The sequence below is a fragment of the Phyllobates terribilis genome, unplaced genomic scaffold (assembly GCF_046119375.1).
Source record: "Phyllobates terribilis strain yellow unplaced genomic scaffold, ASM4611937v1 Scaffold_9__5_contigs__length_417890890, whole genome shotgun sequence".
In the NCBI taxonomy this organism is placed as follows: domain Eukaryota; kingdom Metazoa; phylum Chordata; class Amphibia; order Anura; family Dendrobatidae; genus Phyllobates; species Phyllobates terribilis.
Window position 1 is genome coordinate 163,623,402 of NW_027362769.1, and position 22,413 is coordinate 163,645,814.

General features: G+C 43.7%; 1 protein-coding gene across 1 annotated transcript in view; it reads right to left on the minus strand.

The window, feature by feature from the left end:
• Nucleotides 1–22,413, minus strand: part of THSD7B (thrombospondin type 1 domain containing 7B) — a 760,515-nt gene that overhangs the window by 309,944 nt on the left and 428,158 nt on the right. Inside the window, exon 12 of the mRNA XM_073647255.1 lies at nt 20,920–21,023. Within this exon, the coding sequence (XP_073503356.1) occupies nt 20,920–21,023 (104 nt within the window). The remainder of the gene's footprint in view (nt 1–20,919; nt 21,024–22,413) is intronic.

Consider the following 22,413-nt stretch of genomic DNA (forward strand, 5'->3'; position numbering starts at 1 on the left):
ACATTTTTCTATTCTTACAGGAAAAGAAAAAAAAAGTAATTACCCATTTTATGATTGTGGTGTATCTTTTAACTGTCGCCCAACCAGAGTAAAAACTTCAGGACTGGAGCATATTCCTTTTGTAATTTACGCCCCTTTTGTGAGTTATTTATAAAGAAATTGTCAGCTGCTCTCGCCTTGTCCCTTCCGACTAGGCTCCATCACTTCTCAAAAAGTATAAATGCCAAAAGTCACTTTTTTTTTTTTTAACAATTATGAGTTTTATGCCAGAATTCTGCCACAATCTGTTTGATGAACCGAGGTCAAAGTATATAAGAAACTTGTAAAACTTTTTATGCATACACTTCTTAAAGGGGTTATCCTCTACTTTAAAGAAACATTCTGAGTGAACCCCGTGTGGTGGCAAATTACAAACAGAAAGATAAAAATTGGTACTCACCTACCGGAGCAGCACTGCTTTTCCGTATGACACACTGTGTCTCCTACCGGTCTCCGGGCTTCTTCTTCTTCCTGCGGTGGACAACTGTGACCGCTGCAGCAAGTCAGCATCTGCTGATCAGCCACAGGTTTCACATTTCCTCCAAGTGAAAAAGGAATTGTTTCCTCTGACTTGGCTGAAATGTAAAAAATTGAAGGCAATCAAAGTTTCTGATTGTCTGCAGCAGTGATATGATGCCCTGTGCCAAGATTCATTAGGGGACCAGTATGAGACGCAGTGTGGAGTGCGGATGAGCAGAGGGAGTCTAGTAGGTGAGTATTAATTCTTTTGTTTTATGTTCTCAGTACCTTGGACCAATATGTTTTAAAATAAAGGGTCAAAATCAATGTCTGCAGTCACTCTGTGTGGCTACAGATTTATGAATCCCCCCAGTGTGTGCACTGTGAGTATTCATCAGTTCCTGAACGGGATCGGAGTGTATGTGTATGGAGCGAGGCAGCGCCCACTAGTCAGATTCTGGCCAGGAGTATGCATAATGCATACATACCCTCCGGTCCCGGCTCAGAAATTGATGAATCCTCGCAGCGCACAGTGCACGCGCTTGGGGGGGGGATACATAAGTTTGCAGTCACACTTTTCATTTTGGACTGGACAACCCCTTTAATTGACAATTCCTTTAAAGGCATAGTCCCAAGATGATATATTATCTGCTATCCACAGGATAGGGTATAACTTACTAATGGGGGGGTTGAGGTCAGACCAGCATCAATCACCAAGTTAGCCCTTTCTCGAGAACGGAGCTCTAAGTCCAGGGAACTGGGCTCTGTAGAGCACCTGGCACAGGTGTGACAGAGGTGACAGACAGTCGCCCTGCAGTTGGTTGCTGGACATCTCTACGTTTGGCCTCTTCTTAGAGGCTTGCTGTCTCTAGGACCCAGGGGCTACCTCCCTCTGGCTAATTAGCTCCCTGGTCTGGGTGTATAAATACCTGGTGTGTCTGAGAAGGAGGTGCCGGCGATATTCATTACTACTTGTGAGGCTTTAGCAAGAGCAGTACTTCATTCTCTCTGGAGCTTGAGGCCATGTGCGCATTTGTCTGGAGTCGTCTAAAGCTAAGCAATTTCCCCGTGTCTACCCTTGTTGTCTATAGAGTTTAGTGGAGATTGACTAGTGCTCATTTCTTCCCTTCCCTAGCCATACACCAGGGAAAGTCAGGGCGAGGCATGCAGAGCAGTTCCACCATCTGTCTCTGTAGGTGAATGACCTCTGCTGTGAGGTTCAGCAGCAGCATCAGCGGTTACAGGTCGCCAATGTGGGGGTCTTTGCAGGTAGGCCTGTCCAGCCTGGACCCAAGGTTGCCCTCTCGGACAGGTTTTCTGGAGGTAGGGACAAGTTTTTTTGTATTCAAGGAGACCAGCAAATTGTATTTCAAACTTCGTCCTTACTCCTCCGATAATGAGGAGCAACGGGTTGGTATTGTGATCTCTCTACTGCAGGGCGATCTTCAATTCTGGGTGTTTTCGTTACCGCAAGACTCGGTTTGTCTCCAGTCTGTGGAGGGTTTTTTCGGGGCTCTGGCCCTCATCTATGATGACCCTGACTGAGTTGCCTTGGCTGAGTCTGGGCTACGTAGCATTTAACAGGGGAATCGGTCAGTGGAAGCGTACAGTTCGGAATTTCATAAATGGGCAATGAATTCCAAATGGAATGACTCAGTCCTTAGAAGTCAATTTTGTGAGGGGCTCACTGAAAGGTTGAAAGATGCCTTGGTAGTATATGAGACCCCTCAGTCCTTGGAGGCTGTCATGTCTTTGGCCATACGTCTTGATAGACGCCTTCGGGATAGACGGGTGAGACCAACTTCTCTGGGGCCTTCTTGTCGGGGTTGTGTACCTCTGCCGGGGGAGCGGCCTGGGGGTGAAATAGTACTGGGGGAGGTGGTGGAACCCATGCACTTAGGGGGTATAGCTGCATAATACATCTCCTCGGAGATTCGCAAAAAAAAGGCGTATGTTTTTTTTGTGGGAAAAAGGAACACTTTGTTGGGACCTGTCCTTCAATTCCTAAACAAAAGGAGACTCAATTAACTCTTGGTAGTCTGGAGTTGGATAAACAAGGGGTGCATTTGTGACCAAACTGCAGTTCCCGCTTTGTCCTGACAGCGGAGGTGGTGCCAGAGAGCAAAACCGAGAACATTTCTGTGTTTGTTGACAGTGGAGCAGGAGTCAGCATGGTGGATGCTGAGTTTGTGAAAAACTCTTGCTTGCTGTACTTTAGATACACCTATTTCCAATTTCGCCATCGACTCGGCGCCACTTGCACAGAAAGCATTTATTCGGATTGTACATAATGTAAAACTGAGGGTGGGATCAGTTCATTGTGAAATAATCCTTTGCTATGTTCTGGACAATCTTCCCACACCGATTGTCTTGGGTATCCCTTGGCTTATTAAACATAATCCGTTGGATTGTCAAGCCGGGGAGATTATTGAATGGGGAGATTTACTGCCATGAGAACTGTTTATGATATTTCCCTTGCTACTGACTCTGCGGAAATATTACATGCTTTTTTGTCTGGTTTTGAGGATGTTTTTTCTGAGAGGGGGTTTCAGGTTTTGCTTCCTCATCGTGCTTATGATGGTCCTATTAACCTGACCCCCGGAGCCAAACTACCGAAGTCCAGACTGTATAATCTTTCTGGCCCTGAGAGACCAGCCATGAAGGATTTAATTGCGGAAAGTCTGGAGAAGGGACATATCAGACCCTCATCTTCGCCCGTGGTGGCAGGGTTCTTTTTTGTGAAGAAAAAAAATGGCAGTCTACGTCCCTGTTTAGATTTCCAGGAATTAAATCAAATTACCATCCGAGATCCATACCCTCTTCCTCTGATTCCTGATTTGTTCAGTGAGGTTGTAGGAGCTAAGGTATTCTCCAAGTTGGATTTAAGGGGAGCCTACAATCTGGTTAGAATCAGAGAAGGGGACGAATGGAAAAAGGCATTCAATACCCCTGAGGGGCATTTCGAGAGTCTGGTTATGCCTTTCTGTTTGACCAATGCACCTGCGGTATTCCAATATTTCATAAACTATATTTTCCATCATTTGGTGGGGAGGTTTGTGGTGGTCTACCTGGATGATAATTTGGTTTACTCACCTGATTTTGAGACTCATCGGGGGCATGTTAAGCAGGTGCTCCAGATATTAAGGGATAACAAACTTTATGCCAAACTAGAAAAATGTGTTTTTGCTGTTCAGGAGGTGCAGTTTTTTGGGGTACTTGTTGTCATCTTCGGGTTTTCGTATGGATCCGGAGAAGATCATTGCAGTCCTTGCCTGGGAACGTCCCGAGAACCTGAAGGCTCTACAACGTTTTCTGGGCTTTACTAATTTTTACCTGAAATTCATCCAAAATTACTCTGTTATAGTGAAACCCCTTACTGATATGACTAAGAAGAGGTCTGATTTTTCCAAATGGTCGGATGCTTCCCTCCAGGCTTTTTCTTCCTTAAAGAATAATTTTGCCACTGCACCTATACTCAGTCAACCTGATGTTTCTCAACCCTTCCTTGTGGAGGTTAATGTGTCGGATGTCATGGTTGTGGCTGTGTTGTCTCAGGGTTTGTCCCCTGGTAAATGGCGTCCATGCGCCTTCTTTTCTAAATAATTGTCTTCGGCTGAGAGAAATTATGACGTGGGTAATAGGGAACTTTTGGGGATCAATTTGGCGTTCGAGAAATGGCGACATTGGTTGGAGGGGGCTGTCCATCCTATTACTGTTATTACTGACCATAAGAACCTGTCATATCTCCAGTCAGCTAAACATCTCAACCCTAGGCAAGCCAGATGGTCCCTGTTTTATACTAGGTTCAATTTTGCTGACACTTTTCATCCAGGGGTCAAAAATGTCAAGGCTGATGCTTTGTCCCGGAGCTTCCCTGGTGGTGGTGATCATGAGAACCCTGACCCGATATTACAGAAAGGGGTAGTCATTTCAGCACTTTATCCTGAACTGGAGGGTGAGGTGTTGGAGGCACAGGGGGACGCCCCTGCCTCCTGGCCTTCAGGAAAGTTATTTGTACCATCTAATCTGCGCCACAAAGAAATTAAGGAACATCATAACTGTGCTTGCTGGGCATCCAGGTGGTAAGGCAACTGCAGACCTCTTCTCTCATTGTTTTTGGTGTCCGGGGTTGCATCGGGATGTAATTGAACACGTAGCTGCTCATAGTATTTGCGCGCGTTCTAAGGTTTCGCATACCCGTCCGTCTGGTACTCTTCTTCCGCTACCTATCCCTAGCAGGCCATGGACACACTTGTCCATGGATTTTATTACTGACCTACCGGTTTCTGCAGCCAAAACGGTGGTTTTGGTGGTAGTAGATAGGTTCAGTAAAATGGTTCACTTTGTCGCATTACCTGCACTTCCAAATGCCAAGTGTTAGAACTCTCCTGTTAGTTTTTTTCTAGTTTGCTGGTCACATGACCATTTTTGCCTATTTAATCCGGCTCTGCCCTCCTGGCCTTGCTGGATGTCATTGTATTTACTACTCTTGAGCTAGCTTGGTGCTCTATTACCGTTCTCTGTTAGTTTTGCTAGGTCTTCGGACCTTTATGTTCTATGTTGTGTGTTTGTCTTTGACTGCTACAATTTCTGCTAGGAGGTGTCCAACTTTATCCCAGTCCCTAGTTCTTGTAGGGATCCCTCCCTTGCATCTATAGGTCTTCGTACAGACTAGCCGAGGACTTTAGCGGGTCTGATCGCAGGATCAGGTTCCCCGTTACATCGTAGGGATCCAGTTTAGTTCTATTGTAGGGACAGATCTCCTGTCTTTCCTTATTGCTTGTAGCAGATCATAACAGTAAGTCCAGCCCAAAAAAGACCTCCAGTTTCCATCATGGTCTCGGTTCAAGATTTGGCTCAACGCTTGCAGGGACTCTCTCTGGAGGTGGCCAAGCTCCAACAACACGTGAGTAGCTGTTCTGGAGCACATTTGGTAGAGCCAAAGGTACGTCTGCCTGATCTATTTTTTGGTGAACAACAAGATTTTTTTTCTTTTAAAAATGCTTGTTTATTGTATTTTCGTTTAAGACCCGGATCCTCTGGTGATGAATCACAGCGCATAGGGTTCATAATGTCACTTTTGCGCATCCTCAGGGATGGGCTTTTTCTCTCCAACCTAGTGATCCGTGCTTTAGATCAGTGGATAGTTTTTTTTCTGCTTTGGGTTTGTTGCACGATGATCCTGATCGTGTCTCATCTGCTGAGTCTGAATTGAGACATTTGAGGCAGGGATCAGGTAATGTGGAAAAGTATTGTTCTCACTTCCGTCGGTGGTCTGCTCAGGTGGGGTGGAACGATTCAGCTTTGAAAAGTTTGTTTCTTGCGGGGCTAGGTGAAAGGGTTAAAGATTTGCTGATTGCTTATCCCATACCTGGAAACTTGCAGGAGGCTATGCAATTAGCTATACGGGTGGACAGGAGACTGCGTGCAAGGGTTAATGAGAGCAAATCCTCTGCTATGTCAGCTCCGAGTCTTGAGAGGGTCTGTGCTGACAAAGGAGAGCCGATGGAGATTGGGGCGATGACACCCCGCTCTCAGGAAAAAGACCGCAGGCTTTCTGAAGGTTTGTGCTTCTATTGCGGAAATTCTGGTCATTTTATTAAGAACTGTGTGCTTCGTATGAACAAAGAAAAAAAAATGGTCAGTCATGCACGTATAACCTGTTTAAATATTAAGGGAGTATTCCTATCTGCTACTACCGCTGCTCAGGAAGAATTAATTGAATTTCGGGTATTTGTGGATTGTGATTCTACTCGGAATGTGATTGATGGGGGATTCTTGGAAAAACTTACATTAAAACCTAAACCTTTGTCATCCCCTATTGCTGTGGTTTCTGTTGATGGCTCTCCCTTGAAGAGTGTTACTCACAAGGTCTGTGAGTTTCCCCTCACTATTAATGGTGTTCATCAAGAGAATTTGGATTTGGTAGTATTGAATAATTTGCCTTCTCCAGTAATATTGGGGTTGCCCTGGTTAAAATTGCATAATCCTGTACTGGATTGATCTACCAATGAAATTAAGTCCTGGAGCCATAAATGTTATGACAAGTGTTGTAACGGACGTATTGCTGCGGTGGAAAAAGGGGAATTACCTGTACCTATTCAGGATTTTTGGAGAGTTTTTTCTGAGGAGGAGTCACAAATTTTGCCTCCCCATAGAGACTATGATTGTACCATTGAATTTGTCCCTGGAGCGACTCTTCCTAAAAGTCGTTTATTTAATCTTACTATTCCTGAGAGAAAGGCTTTGGAGGAATACATACAGACAAGCTTGGCCGCCAGTCACATTAGGCCTTCCAAGTCTCCTGTGGCTGTTGGACTTTTTTTTGTTAAAAAAAAAGATGGCGGTTTACGTCCTTGTCTGGACTTTCGTGAGATTAATAAAATTACTGTACGCAATCCTTACCCACTGCCATTGATTCCTGATTTGTTTAACCAGTTAGTGGGGGCCAAGTGGTTCTCTAAAATTGATCTCCGGGGGGCATACAATTTGTTGCGCATGAAGGAGGGTGATGAATGGAAGACTGCTTTTAATACTCCTGTGGGTCATTTTGAGAATCTGGTTATGCCTTTTGGTCTTATCAATGCTCCAGCATTTTTTCAGAATCTTATAAATGACATCCTTAGACCTTTGATCGGCAAAAATGTGGTTGTGTATTTGGATGACATTCTGATTTATTCGCCTGATCTGGAGTGTCATTGGCGGAGCGTACGTGAGGTTTTACAGTTATTAATGGACAATTCGCTTTTTGCTAAGCTGGAGAAATGTGAGTTCGCTGTACAGAGAGTTGGTTTTTTGGGTTACATTATCTCCAGTGAAGGTTTTGAGATGGACCCGGTTAAAGTTCAAGCTGTGCAGGAATGGCCTAGGCCTATTGGTTTGAAATCGATACAGAGGTTTTTGGGTTTCGCCAATTATTACAGAAAATTCCTAAAAAATGTTTCTATTATTGTCAAACCGCTGACCGATCTCACCAGGAAAGGTGCTAATGCGGTTCAGTGGACTTCTGAGGCCATTGAAGCTTTTGTGTTTCTAAAGGAGAGGTTCGCCTCTGCTCCCATCCTTATGCAGCCTGATGTGACTAAGCCGTTTTTGGTTGAGGTTGATGCTTCTTCTGTGGGGGTCGGTGCGTTGTTGCCTCAGGAAAACAAGGATGGAGTACATCCCTGTGCCTTTTTTTCAAAAAAATTTTCTGAGACTGAACTTAATTACGATATTGGTAATCGGGAATTGCTGGCTATTAAACTCGCATTTGAACACTGGTGTCATCTCTTGGAAGGTGCTGAATTTCCCATTCAGGTTTTCACTGATCATAAAAATCTGATCTATCTTGATGCTGCCAAGCGCTTGAATGCCCGTCAGGCTAGGTGGGCACTTTTTTTCTCGCGGTTTAATTTTTCCGTTACTTACATCCCGGGTACCAAGAATGTTAAAGCGGATGCTTTGTCTCGCAGCTTTTCTCCCATGGTCAGGGCTGAGGAGGAGGAGGAGACCATTTTACAAGAAGGTGTTGTGATTGCTGCTTTGGACTCCGTTTTGGAGGATGAGATTCTTAAAGCACAGGAGAATGCCCCATCTAACACTCCCCATGGGAGGTTGTTTGTGCCTAGGACCTTTAGGACAGATTTGTTTGTTGAGTGTCATGAGTCTCGGTTGGCAGGTCATCCAGGAATTTCTGAGACCAAGAGACTTGTTGGTCGCAGTTTTTGGTGGCCTGGATGGCAGAAGGAAGTCATTAAGTGGGTGCGTCAATGTACTGTGTGTGCTAGATCTAAGTCTTCGCATGCTCCTGCTGCGGGGTTGCTTTGCCCTCTGGAGGTTCCTAGTGCACCTTGGACACATCTGGCTGTGGACTTTATTAGTGACCTTCCCCCCTCTGAAGGTTTCACGGTCATCTGGGTGGTCGTGGACCGTTTTAGCAAGATGTGTCACTTGGTTCCCTTCATCAAACTGCCTTGCGCTAAGACACTCGCTAAGGCCTTTGTCAAGGAAATTGTCAGACTACATGGCGTTCCTACTGAAATTGTTTCTGATAGGGGACCTCAGTTTGTGGCTCGTTTTTGGCGTGCCTTTCGTGACAGGTTGGGAGTTCATTTGTCGTTTTCATCCGGATATCATCCTGAGTCTAATGGCCAGACTGAAAGAAAGAACCAGGATGTTGAGCAGTTCTTGCGTTGCTTTGTGGCATACAATCAAGAGGGGTGGTCTGAGTTTCTTCCACTTGCTGAATTTGCTCTTAACAACCATACATCCTCTTCTGCTTGGTGTTCGCCTTTTTTTTGTTGTACTGGGAGATATCCGTCTTTTGGGTCATTCTCCAAATTGGTATCGGCTGTGCCGGAGGAGGAGCGTTTTTCCGGTGATTTGGAGAGAGTTTGGACGGATGTGCGTGATAATCTTCAGGAGGCTAACAAAAAATCTAAGAGGTACTTTGATAGGAAACGGCAAGAGGTTTCGTTTGCTATTGGTGACATGGTTTGGTTGTCCTCTAGGAATCTGCGATTGAGGATTCCTTCGAAAAATTGGGTCCCAAGTTTGTAGGGCCCTTTAAGGTGCTTCAGATAGTTAACCAATCTGCTGTTAGGTTGGAGGTTCCTACCTCCTGGAAGATTAATCCGGTGTTTCATGTTTCTCTGTTGAAAAAAGCTGATGTGTCGGTTGGTGACGCCTCTGCCACTGTTCCTCCGGTGGTGGAGGACGGGGAATATGAAATTTCCCGCATCCTAAATTCTAGACGGTATAGAGGGAGTTTGCAGTATCTCGTCGCTTGGAAGGGTTTCGGACCCGAGGATAACTCATGGGTGAGGGCGGATGATGTTTCTGCTTCCAGACTTGTCAGAGCGTTTCATAGGAGGTTTCCTGATAAGCCCGGTCATAGGGGATCCGGAGGATCCTCTTAGAAGAGGGGGTACTGTTAGAACTCTCCTGTTAGGTTTTTTCTAGTTTGCTGGTCACATGACCATTTTTGCCTATTTAATCCGGCTCCGCCCTCCTGGCCTTGCTGGACTTCATTGTATTTTCTACTCTTGAGCTAGCTTGGTACTCTGTTACCTTTCTCTGTTAGTTTTGCTAGGTCTTCTGACCTCTATGTTCTATGTTGTGTGTTTGTCTTTTACTGCTACAATTTCTGCTAGGAGGTGTCCAACTTTATCCCAGTCCCTAGTTCTTGTAGGGATCCCTCCCTTGCATCTATAGGTCTTCGTACAGACTAGCCGAGGACTTTAGCGGGTCTGATCGCAGGATCAGGTTCCCCGTTACATCGTAGGGATCCAGTTTAGTTCTATTGTAGGGACAGATCTCCTGTCTTTCCTTAGTGCTTGTAGCAGATCATAACACCAAGACACTTGCTCAGGTGTTCATAAATGAGATCGTGAAGCTTCACAGGACTCCCTCTGATGTGGTGTCAGATCGGGGGACCCAGTTTGTTTCCAAGTTCTGGAAGGCATTCTGTTCTCGACTGGGGGTGCAGCTGTCCTTTTCCTCTGCCTTCCACCCTCAGTCAAATGGACAGACCGAGCCTGTCAATCAGAATTTGTAGACCTACAGTACAGATCAAAAGTTTGGACACACCTTCTCATTTAAAGATTTTTCTGTATTTTCATGACTATGAAAATTGTACATTCACACTGAATGCATCAAAACTATGAATTAACACATGTGGAATTATGTACTTAACAAAAAAGTGTTGAACAACTGAAAATATGTCTTATATTCTAGGTTCTTCAAAGTAGCCACCTTTTGCTTTGATGACTGTTTTGCACACTCTTGGCATTCTCTTGATGAGCTTCAAGAGGTAGTCACGGGAAATGGTATTCCAACAATCTTGAAGGAGTTCCCAGAGATGCTTAGCACTTGTTGGCCCTTTTGCCTTCACTCTGCGGTCCAGCTCACCCCAAACCATCTCGATTGGGTTCAGGTCTGGTGACTGTGGAGGCCAGGTCATCTGGCGTAGCACCCCATCACTCTCCTTCTTGGTCAAATAGCCCTTACACAGCCTGGAGGTGTGTTTGGGGTCATTGTCCTGTTGAAAAATAAATGATGGTCCAACTAAACGCAAACCGGATGGAATAGCATGCCGCTGCAAGATGCTGTGGTAGCCATGCTGATTCAGTATGCCTTCAGTTTTGAATAAATCCCCAACAGTGTCACCAGCAAAGCAGCGCCACACCATCACACCTCCTCCTCCATGCTTCATGGTGGGAACCAGGCATGTAGAGTCCATCTGTTCACCTTTTCTGCGTCGCACAAAGACACGGTGGTTGGAACCAAAGATTTCAAATTTGGATTCATCTGACCAAAGCACAGATTTCCACTGGTCTAATGTCCATTCCTTGTGTTCTTTAGCCCAAACTTGTCTCTTCTGCTTGTTGCCTGTCCTTAGCAGTGGTTTCCTAGCAGCTATTTTACCATGAAGGCCTGCTGCACAAAGTCTCCTCTTAACAGTTGTTGTAGAGATGTGTCTACTGCTAGAACTCTATGTGACATTGACCTGGTCTCTAATCTGAGCTGCTGTTAACCTGCGATTTCTGAGGCTGGTGACTCGGATAAACTTATCCTCAGAAGCAAAGGTGACTCTTGGTCTTCCTTTCCTGGGGCGGTCCTCATGTGAGCCAGTTTCTTTGTAGTGATTGATGGCTTTTGCAACTGCACTTGGGGACACTTTCAAAGTTTGCCCAATTTTTCGGACTGACTGACCTTCATTTCTTAAAGTAATGATGGCCACTCGTTTTTCTTTACTTAGCTGCTTTTTTCTTGCCATAATACAAATTCTAACAGTCTATTCAGCAGGACTATCAGCTGTGTATCCACCTGACTTCTGCACAACACAACTGATGGTCCCAACCCCATTTATAAGGCAAGAAATCCCACTTATTAAACCTGACAGGGCACACCTGTGAAGTGAAAACCATTTCCGGTGACTACCTCTTGAGGCTCATTAAGAGAATGCCAAGAGTGTGCAAAGCAGTCATCAAAGCAAAAGGTGGCTACTTTGAGGAACCTAGAATATAAGACATATTTTCAGTTGTTTCACACTTTTTTGCTAAGTATATAATTCCACATGTGTTAATTCATAGTTTTGATGCCTTCAGTGCGAATGTACAATTTTCAAACTCATGAAAATACAGAAAAATCTTTAAATGAGAAGGTGTGTGCAAACTTTTGGTCTGTACTGTACCTCAGGTGTTTTGTTTCATCTCCGAAAATCAGGAGGATTGGGCATCCTACCTGCCGCTGGCAGAATTTGCCATTAATAATCATCGTCAAGAATCCACTGGCAGGTCACCGTTCTTCGGGGCATATGGTTATCACCCACAGTTTGGTACCTTTAGTGGGGGAGGAGGGCGGGAGTTCCTGAGGAGGAACGGTTTGCTTCGTCGCTCTCCTCGGTATGGCAGCGTGTGCCGAGTAATTTGAAGATCATGGGAGACAGGTATAAACATATGGCTGACAGAAAAAGCTTGCCAGGTCCGGACCTGAATGTGAATGACTTTGTGTGGTTGTCTACCAGGAATATAAGATAGAAAGTTCCTTCTTGGAAGCTGGGACCTAGGTTTATTGGTCCCTATAGAATAACCGCCGTCAATAACCCAGCAGCGTTTCGTCTTGAACTTTCTCAGGCCCTTAAAGTCCACAATGTGTTCCATAGGTCCTTACTTAAAAAATTTGTGGAACCTTTTGAGCCCTCGCCTCTACCACCGCCCCCATAAATGGTTGATGGTAATCTAGAGTTCCAGATTTCGAGGATTGTAGATTCTCATCTCCAACGTCGTTCTCTACAATACTTGGTGCACTGGAAAGGCTATGGTCCAGAGGAGAGGATGTGGGTTTCAGCATCAGAGGCGAACACTCGCAGATTGATTCGCTCATTTCACATCTCTTTTCCGGAGAAACCCGGTCCTGAGTGCCCAGAGGCCACTCATAGAGGGGGTACTGTCACGGGTGTGTCAGAGGTGACAGACAGTCGCCCTGCAGTTGGTTGCTGGACATCTCTACATTTAGCATTACAGACATCTTCTTAGAGGCTGGCTGTCTCTAGGACCCAGCGGCTACCTCCCTCTGGCTAATTAGCTCCCTGGCCTGGGTGTATAAATACCTGATGTGTCTGAGAGGGAGGTGCCGGTGATATTCATTACTCCTTGTGGGGCTTTAGCAGGAGCAGTACTTCGTCCTCTCTGGAGCTTGAGGCCGTGTGCGGATTTGTCTGGAGTCGTCTAAAGCTAAGCAATTTCCCCGTTTGTCTACCCCTGTTGTCTATAGTGTTTAGTGGAGATCGACTAGTGCTCATCTCCTCCCTTCCCTAGCCTTAGCCATATGCCAGGGAAAGTCAGGGCGAAGCACGCGTGCGGCGATTGGTGAAGAGCCAATATAGGGACGGTAGTTGAGACAGGGTGACACTAGACCAGACTAGGAGGTCTCCACTCCCCCCTTTCCCTAGTGTCTGGGCTCCCTTTCCCTCTTCCCTCTGTGTTGCACTAAGTCTTTCCCACACCTTGCATGGCAGCACCATCCTAAATGAAGTGGAGGTACCCACTGCCCATGTTCTACCTCTGCTCTATTCATTGTTTATGAAACTGCCTGAAGTAGCTGAGTGCTTTGCTTGACTTTTGACTCCTTTAGACCATGAATGCATGCGCATGTTCCTCTCTATTCAAAATGGGGTTCCGCAGAACCTAGTTCTCAGGTAACAGAGTCATGTTCTTGGGATTGCTGGAGGTACCCGCTGTTGGACCCCCAGCGATAAGTAATTTATATCAGGGATAACTTACATTTTTTGGAATAACAGGTGTTCAGTCTCTGTATGTATAAAAAAAAAACATGTTCCCATTCACTTACAGCAAACAAAGATATTAAAAATAGTGAGGACTTGAAGCACAAAGACTTCTAGAAATTTTCTTCAAAATTTCTAATTATATATTCACAATACATGCTATAAATGTCTAATAGATACGTGACCCCTCCCCCCTCCTTGGGCCCGCACCAAAGGGGAGAATGTTTAGAATTAGGAAAGAGGTAGCTGTGCAAGATCGCACTTCTATGGGAATTACGGAAAGGGTCAGCATGACTTTTTGCTATATTTGTTTTTGTGCTTCGATCATTATTATGAAAGGAAACAGAAATGCAGAATTACTAGACGCTGTGTAGCTGAATTATAAAATGCGTTTTTGGCACTTGAAGCTGAAGCCACATCTGGCACCGTCTCACTGGCTGACGGAGGCGTGTAATTATCACAAATAGAAGGCTGGACGGACGGAATGGCGTCTTATTATCACTTGCATGAACCTGTTATCTTAGTGTCGCTGCACGCAGTGTCCTATGGTGATCGTCCATTACCCCGTGCTGGTTCATTGCTTGTGGATGTCTATGATGATGACCCTTATGACAACCTTTGTGTTCCTGTTTCGCTGAAGTTTTTACACTCTTCTGATTGTCTTGTTTGACCGCTGGCTGTGAAAGTTCCCCGCAGTAATGGCATCTTACTCACAAGTTCAAGTGTCAGTCGAGGCGGTAGCATCATAAATTCTACAGTCACAGTGTTTTATTAAGACCTGGGCTCAGATTTGGGAGTGAAGTGTTAATGCAGAGTCCATGTAAAGAACCAGGTGTGAAGTGGATGAGTGAATATTAAATGATCTGCAGCACGCATGGCTGCACAATGATCGCCACTGCAAATCTAACAGGATGGCGGTATTCTCTCTGTAGGGATCATTTCAGGGTCAGCAATGATGAACGCTGCATCTTAATGGCTTTATTTATGGCAATGTAAAATAAATAAAAAGTTCTGCAACTTTCCAGTATTCTTTGTGTATTCTTTCCTCGTCATATTCAAGATCTCTGCTTGCTTTCAGAGGCTGCAAATTGATACGAATCTAATAAATCTCAAAGTTTAGAAGTTGCTACAGTTTTATCCATTGTGGACAGTCCAAATGTTTAATGTTTTGATTGCTACAATGTTTCAGTGCAAGTAAAACATCAACCTGGAGTCCAATCAGTGTAGCTCACATGCAAATGACAAGTGTGAATACAATTGTGGGAAAGTATAGGGTCTGCAAACTTTATCTTCATGTCGCACAACACAACACTGCAGCCCTAGAGAAACTTTTTTCAGTCATTTACTGCTCTCACCAATCGATGAAGGTCAAACGAGAGACTAGATCAGCAGAAAAAAAAACAAACTAATGTAAAGTCAGGTTTCCTTGGCAAAAGTTATTTATTTATTTATTTTTTTTAAGTTTTGTTGTTGTTTTTATTAATAATACCCACGATTGTCCACTAGACCCAATATTAGATTCCTGCTTTCTGTTGAGCACATGGATATTTACAGCAGTATCCTGAATCTGAGCCATTCTGTTGTATAGAAGTGTTATCTGAGCATGCTCAATGGTGAGCAAAAGTTATCTACCGTACATAGAAGTGTTATCAGTCATTGTACAGGAGGAGGAGGTGAGCTGTGACATTACTTATTGAGAATGGTGGATCCTGTGTTATCTACTGTATATAGAGGTGTTATCAGTCATTGTACAGGAGGAGGAGGTGAGCTGTGACATCACCTATTGTGAATGGTGGATCCTGTGTTATCTACTGCATATAGAGGTGTTATCAGTCATTGTATAGGAGGCAGAGGAGGTGAGCTGTGGTGTCACCTATTGTTAATGATGGATGCCTTGTTATCTACTGTATATGGAGGTGTTATTAGTCAGTGTACATGAGGAGGAGGTGAGCTGTGACATCACCTATTGTGAATGGTGGATCCTGTGTTATCTACTGTATATAGAGGTGTTATCAGTCATTATACAGGAGGAGGAGGAGGTGAGCTGTGACATCACCTATTGTAAATGGTGTATTCTGTGTTATCTACTTAATATTACAGGTATTACCAGGAGCGGGAGGGGGTGAGCTGTGACAACATGCATTTCAAATGGTGGGTCCTCTGATATCTACTGTATATAGAGGTATTAACAGTCATTGTACAGGAGGAGGAGATGAGCTGTGACATCAACTATTAATGGTGGATTCTGTGTTATCTAATAAATATAGAGGTTATCAATAATTGTACAAGAGTGGGAGGAGGTGGGCTGTGACATCATGCATTCTGAATGGTGGTTCCTTTAACTAATGTATATAGAGGTGTTAAGATAATGAGGCTGCTGAAAAGTCTTGTGTACAGCACAGGAAATATTAGGCTAGTATAGTGGCCATTATGGCAATCTCTCTGGGAGATCCATAGAGAGTGAATGCAGCGATGGTGCATATTCTTAACCGGTGAGCAGTGGGTTCTCAATGATAGGACCCTCACTGATCTAGAAGCCATTACTATCTGATGGGACAAATGATAACTACTTCCTTCCAGAGTAACAAGTGTTGGAGTTGAGGAAATAGATGATTGGTTATCTCTCTACTTTAGATTTTATAAGATTTTCTGACATATATATCACAATTTTTCGGTCATCAGATACCGGATTAAGCGACCTTTCATTGGTGAAATAGAATATTTTTGGACCCCTCACTTAGTAAGATGGCGCACGTCTTTTAGGTTTTGTGCTCTACAATTGAATTCTCTTTCTCACTTTCATTGGGATGAGCTCAATCTGATCAGACATTACGCAGCGTGAAGCTTTTGGGACATTGAAAACCATAATAAACTGGGGCCGTTAATAGAATAATCACCATTTCAGAACTTTACATAAGATAATAACAAGTACAACGAACGCATCCAATTAAGCCCCTCGTCATAGAAATAAAGTCGCACTTTTTCCTGTGTTCTTGACTCGTTCAGGACACGGCGACTGAAACTCTCTTACTGTGAAATTTAATGTGATTTGTACAATGAAATTAATTATGTATATTTTCTTCCCCAGACTTAATGACAATGATATCTCCTCATAAATAGATTATTATAGGCCCATGACAATGATCTCCTCCAGCTTAGAGGAGTCTGGAGACATAATCTCGCTACTTGAATCATGAAAAAAAGTCATTAGCTTCACACTGTGCCGTCTTCAGAGGAGGGGACGCTGAATGTATTCTATGGGGGTAATGGATGACAGCCATGTTAGAGAAGAAGGGGCCATGTCACCCATGGCAACCAGACTTCATATTATGGAGTTGTTTGGCAATGAAAGCCAAATGCTGATTGGTTGTGTTAACATCTATGTCCTTCATATAATAGATCACAGCGGCCTCTCAGCGACTTCATTAGACGTAGTATTCTTGACAATCTGACTAAATTATTAATGGAAGCTCAGGCACTGATGTGAACAAATATTCATCCAAAATGGACTCTAAGGGGATCATTGATAAAAGCCATGGTAGAGAAGATATGGCCTTGTCGTCCATAGCAACAAGTTTAGCTTTCCTTTTGCTCAGCAAGCTATGAAACTGAATTTTCTATTGGTTGCTATGGACAACAAGGACACATCTCTAAGATGGAGGCCTACATGAGGCCTACTAAATTAGTTTTTATTTCACAGATTATCTGAGTAGTTCTTAAAGCTGATCATCGACAAACAACAGTATAGATGATAGATGGCTGAATGATGGTTCCTTTAACCCCTTAGTGACCACTAGACGTCTTTTTCCTGACCTGCGATATGAGACTAGTGTTCTCTGACAGGTGACAATCCTGTAGATGTCACCTGTACATTATAGCTGACAACTTGCTGCATCAGCCACAATCAGTGTTGGCACCGACCATGGACGTTTAACCCCTTTGATTATGCGGTCAATAGTGACTACAGAATCTAAATAGTTAACAGAGTGTGGGGGCTCCCTCTTTAACCTCATCGGCACCCTGATATCTTGATCGCGTGGTCCTGATGTTTGCCATGGCAGTTCATGGCCAAATAACGGCCTTAGAGTCTGCCGGCTATAGCGGCCTGTTCAGAAGTTATCAAAATTTAGGTGGTAAAAATAAACTTTTTCACTCTTGGCACGCCACTTTCCATTACTTCCTGAAAAGAACTTGAAGGGTTAATGAACTACCTGAAAGCAATTTTAAATATGCTGAGGGGTGCGGTTTTTAAAATGGTATGACATTTGTGTGGTTTCCAACATACAGGACCCCCAAAGTAACTTCAAAACTAAACAGGTCCCTATAAAAATAAATTTTGTAAATTTCCTTGAAAAAATGAAAAAATGACTGCTACATTTTTAAACCTTCTAAAATGCTAACAAAATAAAACAACACTTTACAAATGGCGCTGATGTAAAGCAGACATGAGGGGAATATTATTTATTAATGTTTTTGTGTGGTATGACAATCGGGATTAAAGAGATAGTCACTGAAAGCTTGAAACTTGCAATTTTTAAAACATTTTTGTCAAATTTCTGATATTTTTATAATATAAACGCAAAACAAATCAACCTAAATGTACCATTATTATAAAGTATCATGTGTCACAAAAAAAAAATATCTCAAAAATCAATGGGATATGTTGAAGCGTTCCAGAGTAATTACTACATAAAGTGACACTGGGCAGATTTCGAAACATTGGTCCTGTCACTACAAAAATAAACATTTTCTTCGCCAGTCTTGAACCAATAGTCAGCTGCAGTAAGGTGCGGCAAATTTAATTTGCAAATGCACCATAAAATGAAGTCCACGCCAGCTGTAAAGATATTGTGTAAAATACTTTGTCCATGTGCAAGAAAATGAAGTCTATGGCAGCCGTAAAGATATTGTACAAAATAACATCCGCGACAAAATTTTATATTTTTTTTACACCAGTTTTCTGGCTTGGAGGAAATGATAACATGTATCCTTTCATTTCTTGTATATACCTGAAGGGGGGAAATTATCATGAGGGGAATGTTTTACATCAGTTTTTCTTGTGGCTGTTTTTTTATATAAATTTTTTTCTCCATGTGCTCGCCTGCGTAGTGGATGGGTGCAGGGGCAGCCTACTATTTACATGCGCTATTGTAAATTGGAGCAGACTGGCACATGCTACCATTTTTTTTTTTCACGCGGATTTGAGGTTTACACAGACAGTTCCCCATGTGCATTAAGGCATAGGCTAACAATGGCCTGTTTGCACATGGACAGTGCACAGACCAAAAATACACCCATGAGAACATTATTATTTATTTATATAGCAGCATTGACTCCATGGTGCTGTACATAAGAAGGGGTTACATACCAAATACAGATATCACTTACAGTGAACAAACTAACAATGATAGACTGATACAGAGGGAAGAGGACCCGGCCCTTGCGGGCTTACATTCTACCGGAACGGGCAAGGAGACAGTAGGTTGGGGGGTTGCTGTAGCTCCGGTGTTGTTGAGGAGGCAGCGGGGTCATGGCAGGATGTAGCTTGTTTGAAGAGATGAGTTTTCAGGTTCCGTCTGAAGGATCCAAGTGTGGCGGATAATCGGACAAGTTGAGGCACAGAATTGCATAGGATGGGGGATATTCAGGAGAAATTTTGGAGGCGATTGCGTGAGGAATGAATAAGTGTGGAGGAGAGATGGAGGTCTTGGGAGGACCGGAGATTACGTGAGGGAATATATCGGGAGATTAGTTCAGAGATGTACGGAGGAGAAAGGTTATGGATGGCTTTGTAGGTCAGTGTTAGTAGTTTGAACTGGATACGCTGGGCAATTGGGAGCCAGTGAAGGGATTTGCAAAGGGGGGTAGTAGAGGAGTAGCGAGGAGAGAGATGGATCAGTCATGCAGCAGAGTTAAGGATGGACTGGAGGGGTGCGAGAGTGTTAGCAGGAAGGCCACAGAGGAGGATGTTGCAGTAGTTGAGGCGGGAGATGATGAGGGCATGCAAAAGCAGTTTAGTAGATTGAGGGTTGAGGAAAGGACGGATTCTGGAAATATTTTTGAGCTGGAGGCGACAGGAGGTAGCGAGAGCTTGGATGTGGGGTTTGAAGGACAGGGCAGAGTCAAGGGTTACTCCGAGGCAGCGGATTGCCGGTACAGGGGGAAAGTGTGATGTCATTTATTGTGATAGAAAGATCAGGTGGGGAAGATATGCGAGATGGTGTAAAGATGATGAGTTCAGTTTTGTCCACGTTGAGCTTGAGGAAGCGAGAGGAGAAGGAGGAGGATATGGCTGCAAGACATGCTGGGATTCTGGACAGCAGAGAGGTGACATCTGGGCCAGAGAGGTAGATCTGGGTGTCATCAGCGAACAGATGTTACTGGAAGCCATGGGATTTTTGAGCTGTCCCAGGCCAAGGGTATAGATTGAGAAGAGTAGGGGTCCTAGGACAGAGCCTTGAGGGACTCCAACAGAGAAGGGGTGGGGTGAGGAAGTAGTGTGGGAGTGGGAGACGCTAAATGTGCGGTTAGAAAGGTATGAGGAGATCCAAGATACTGTTACATCAGTATCTGTAAGCCAAAACCAGGAGTGGGTAAAAAATGCAGAAGTGGTGATGTGTTTGTATTATACTTTTCCTCTGATTATTTCACTCCTCATTTTTGGCTTACAAATACAGATGTAAAATACTGACCAAATACTGAACGTGTGAACATGGCATAAAGGTAATATAGATATTATGGCGGTCATTATTGGTTGAGTACTCTAGTTGTCACTAATATTTAGGGCTCATGCAGACGTCCGTGAATCTCGGTCCGAGCACTCATGCAGACGTCCGTGGATCTCGGTCCGAGCACTCATGCAGACGTCCGTGGATCTCGGTCCGAGCACTCATGCAGACGTCCGTGGATCTCGGTCCGAGCACTCATGCAGACGTCCATGGATCTCGGTCCGAGCACTCATGCAGACGTCCGTGGATCTCGGTCCAAGCACTCATGCAGATGTCTGTGGATCTCGGAAATACTGTACATGAAGCCGTCACGCTGGAGACCTGCGGCGAGTCCATGCTCGGACCCATGTACATAGACATCTGAATCATTCCTTAATGTGTTGGGTTCAGATGTAAAGGACAGAAATAAACCACGGATTATGCGACAAGCCTCTTGCAACTCTAAAGTGAATAAACAGCAAAAATTGTATAATGGATTTTACCTCTTGCAAGAAAATCTGTGGGAAATCCATGTCTGAATGTGGTCACCACGGTTAGCTGATCAGAATGGTCACGGTCCTGTGTTTCTGAATTTATAATTTTCCTACGAACGAGATAAATACTCTACCCCTGCCGTACACGACATATTCAGTATTTTCAGCTGGTGGCATGTTCAGCTCAATGTACATAGACATAGCAGCAATTATCGGACGATTTAATGGCATCAGGTGCCATTTTTAGGTACTTTAGCTTACGTTAAAAACACATTTACAATGATGGATAGTTCCGGTCACCAATATATCATATCCGAGGGCAATGAAATCGCTGCCTCCAGGCCAAGCAATTACAGTACCAGCACTTACAAGTCATTCTGTATGTGGGAAAACTGCATGTCAAGCAATGTGGCCAAGAAAAACGCAATAAATGGATTTCTCCTAGACTTACCTCTAGATTGTATCCCAGGGCCACATGATTCCGTGGCCCCTGCAATGCCCTGTCTGACATAATCTGGCACAAGGATGCACTGACTCCACTCCTGGGGCCTCCACCTGCAAACCATTACAAGACAGGGGTATTAGACCAGGTGTGCAGCGATCGCCCTCCCCATATACTTGTGCATTGGGAAATGAATCATTACGGTATCGATGGAGATGTGCAGCTGCTAATTCCCATTTAATTGTGAGGTATAAACCAGTTAACAGTGAAGGGTAGAAAATAGATTTTTTGCAGAAGCGAAGATCGAAGGCTAATTATTCCGCATTCCCTTCAATCCTGCAAAATAAATACGTACATTTCATTATCACTTTCAGTCCCTGCCGTGCACAATCTTGATGCCTTTGTACCTGACCTTTTGCACATTCTTCGATTCAGGGCTGTGGCTTTTCATACGTCGCAGTCATATTGTAGTTTTTGTTGCATTGTTGTTTTCGAAAAATTGCAACAAATATCCATTTATTATGGATTATCCACATTTTTAGGAGCAGTAGACAATTGTACAGATCCCGGCAGCCAATATGATGCTTGGAATGATGACAGCAGTAGAAGAAGAGTGTGCTGATCTTGTGGCAGGCAGTAATCGGTCCTTTCATGGGATAGTGTGGGCAAGACGGCATATAAAAGGACCAGTGTTGTAATAAAAGGAGGCAAATATATTAAAGAGGAAGGTTAGAGTTACTGTAAGAAGCTGAATGTTCCACCAGCACAGAGTATTTCAGGAAAAGAGCGGACTGATTTTGTTGCAGGCAGTGACTTGTCTCATAGTAGTTCTGTTATGAGATATGCCGGCAGTGTCATGATATAAGGAGATCTAGAGAAAAGTTTATTAAGTGAACTATATTGTATTCTTAGCAGCACAGAGTATTTCAGGAAATAATTGCGCAAACCTGCATTGACCTGTCTAGTAAAGTGATGTAAAAAACTGGGATGGACTAAACTAGATGTTATAATGTGAGTAAGTGTGAATAGAAGCAAGTGGGAGGTCCAGAGATTATATGGTTAAATGTCCAGCACCCACAGCACCACAGAGGATTTCAGGAAATGATTGTACTCATCATGTCCATAATATAATTATTCCCAACTTTACTATGGGGTCCTTATTAAAGGGTGAAATGGAGGGACGGGTCTTCTTCAATTTTATTATAAATTATACCAGAAATTGTTGACCGGACGCCCAGTGATTCATGCACCTCTTAATAAATTAGGTGTATTTTACTCCACTTAACATTAGGATTGTGGTGCGCACTACCAGTCTTCTTTATGCATTTCTCCATTATACATAGTGTGCTTTAAAGAGACATCTAGATGTGCAAAAAAAATAAAATGACAAACAAATTGCCTTTAAAATATAAAAAAAAAAAAATCATGAAAAAGTAAAAAGGAAATGATTCCACTTATCGGTAATTATCCGGCGCTCGCTGCATTAGACATAATGTCAACTTG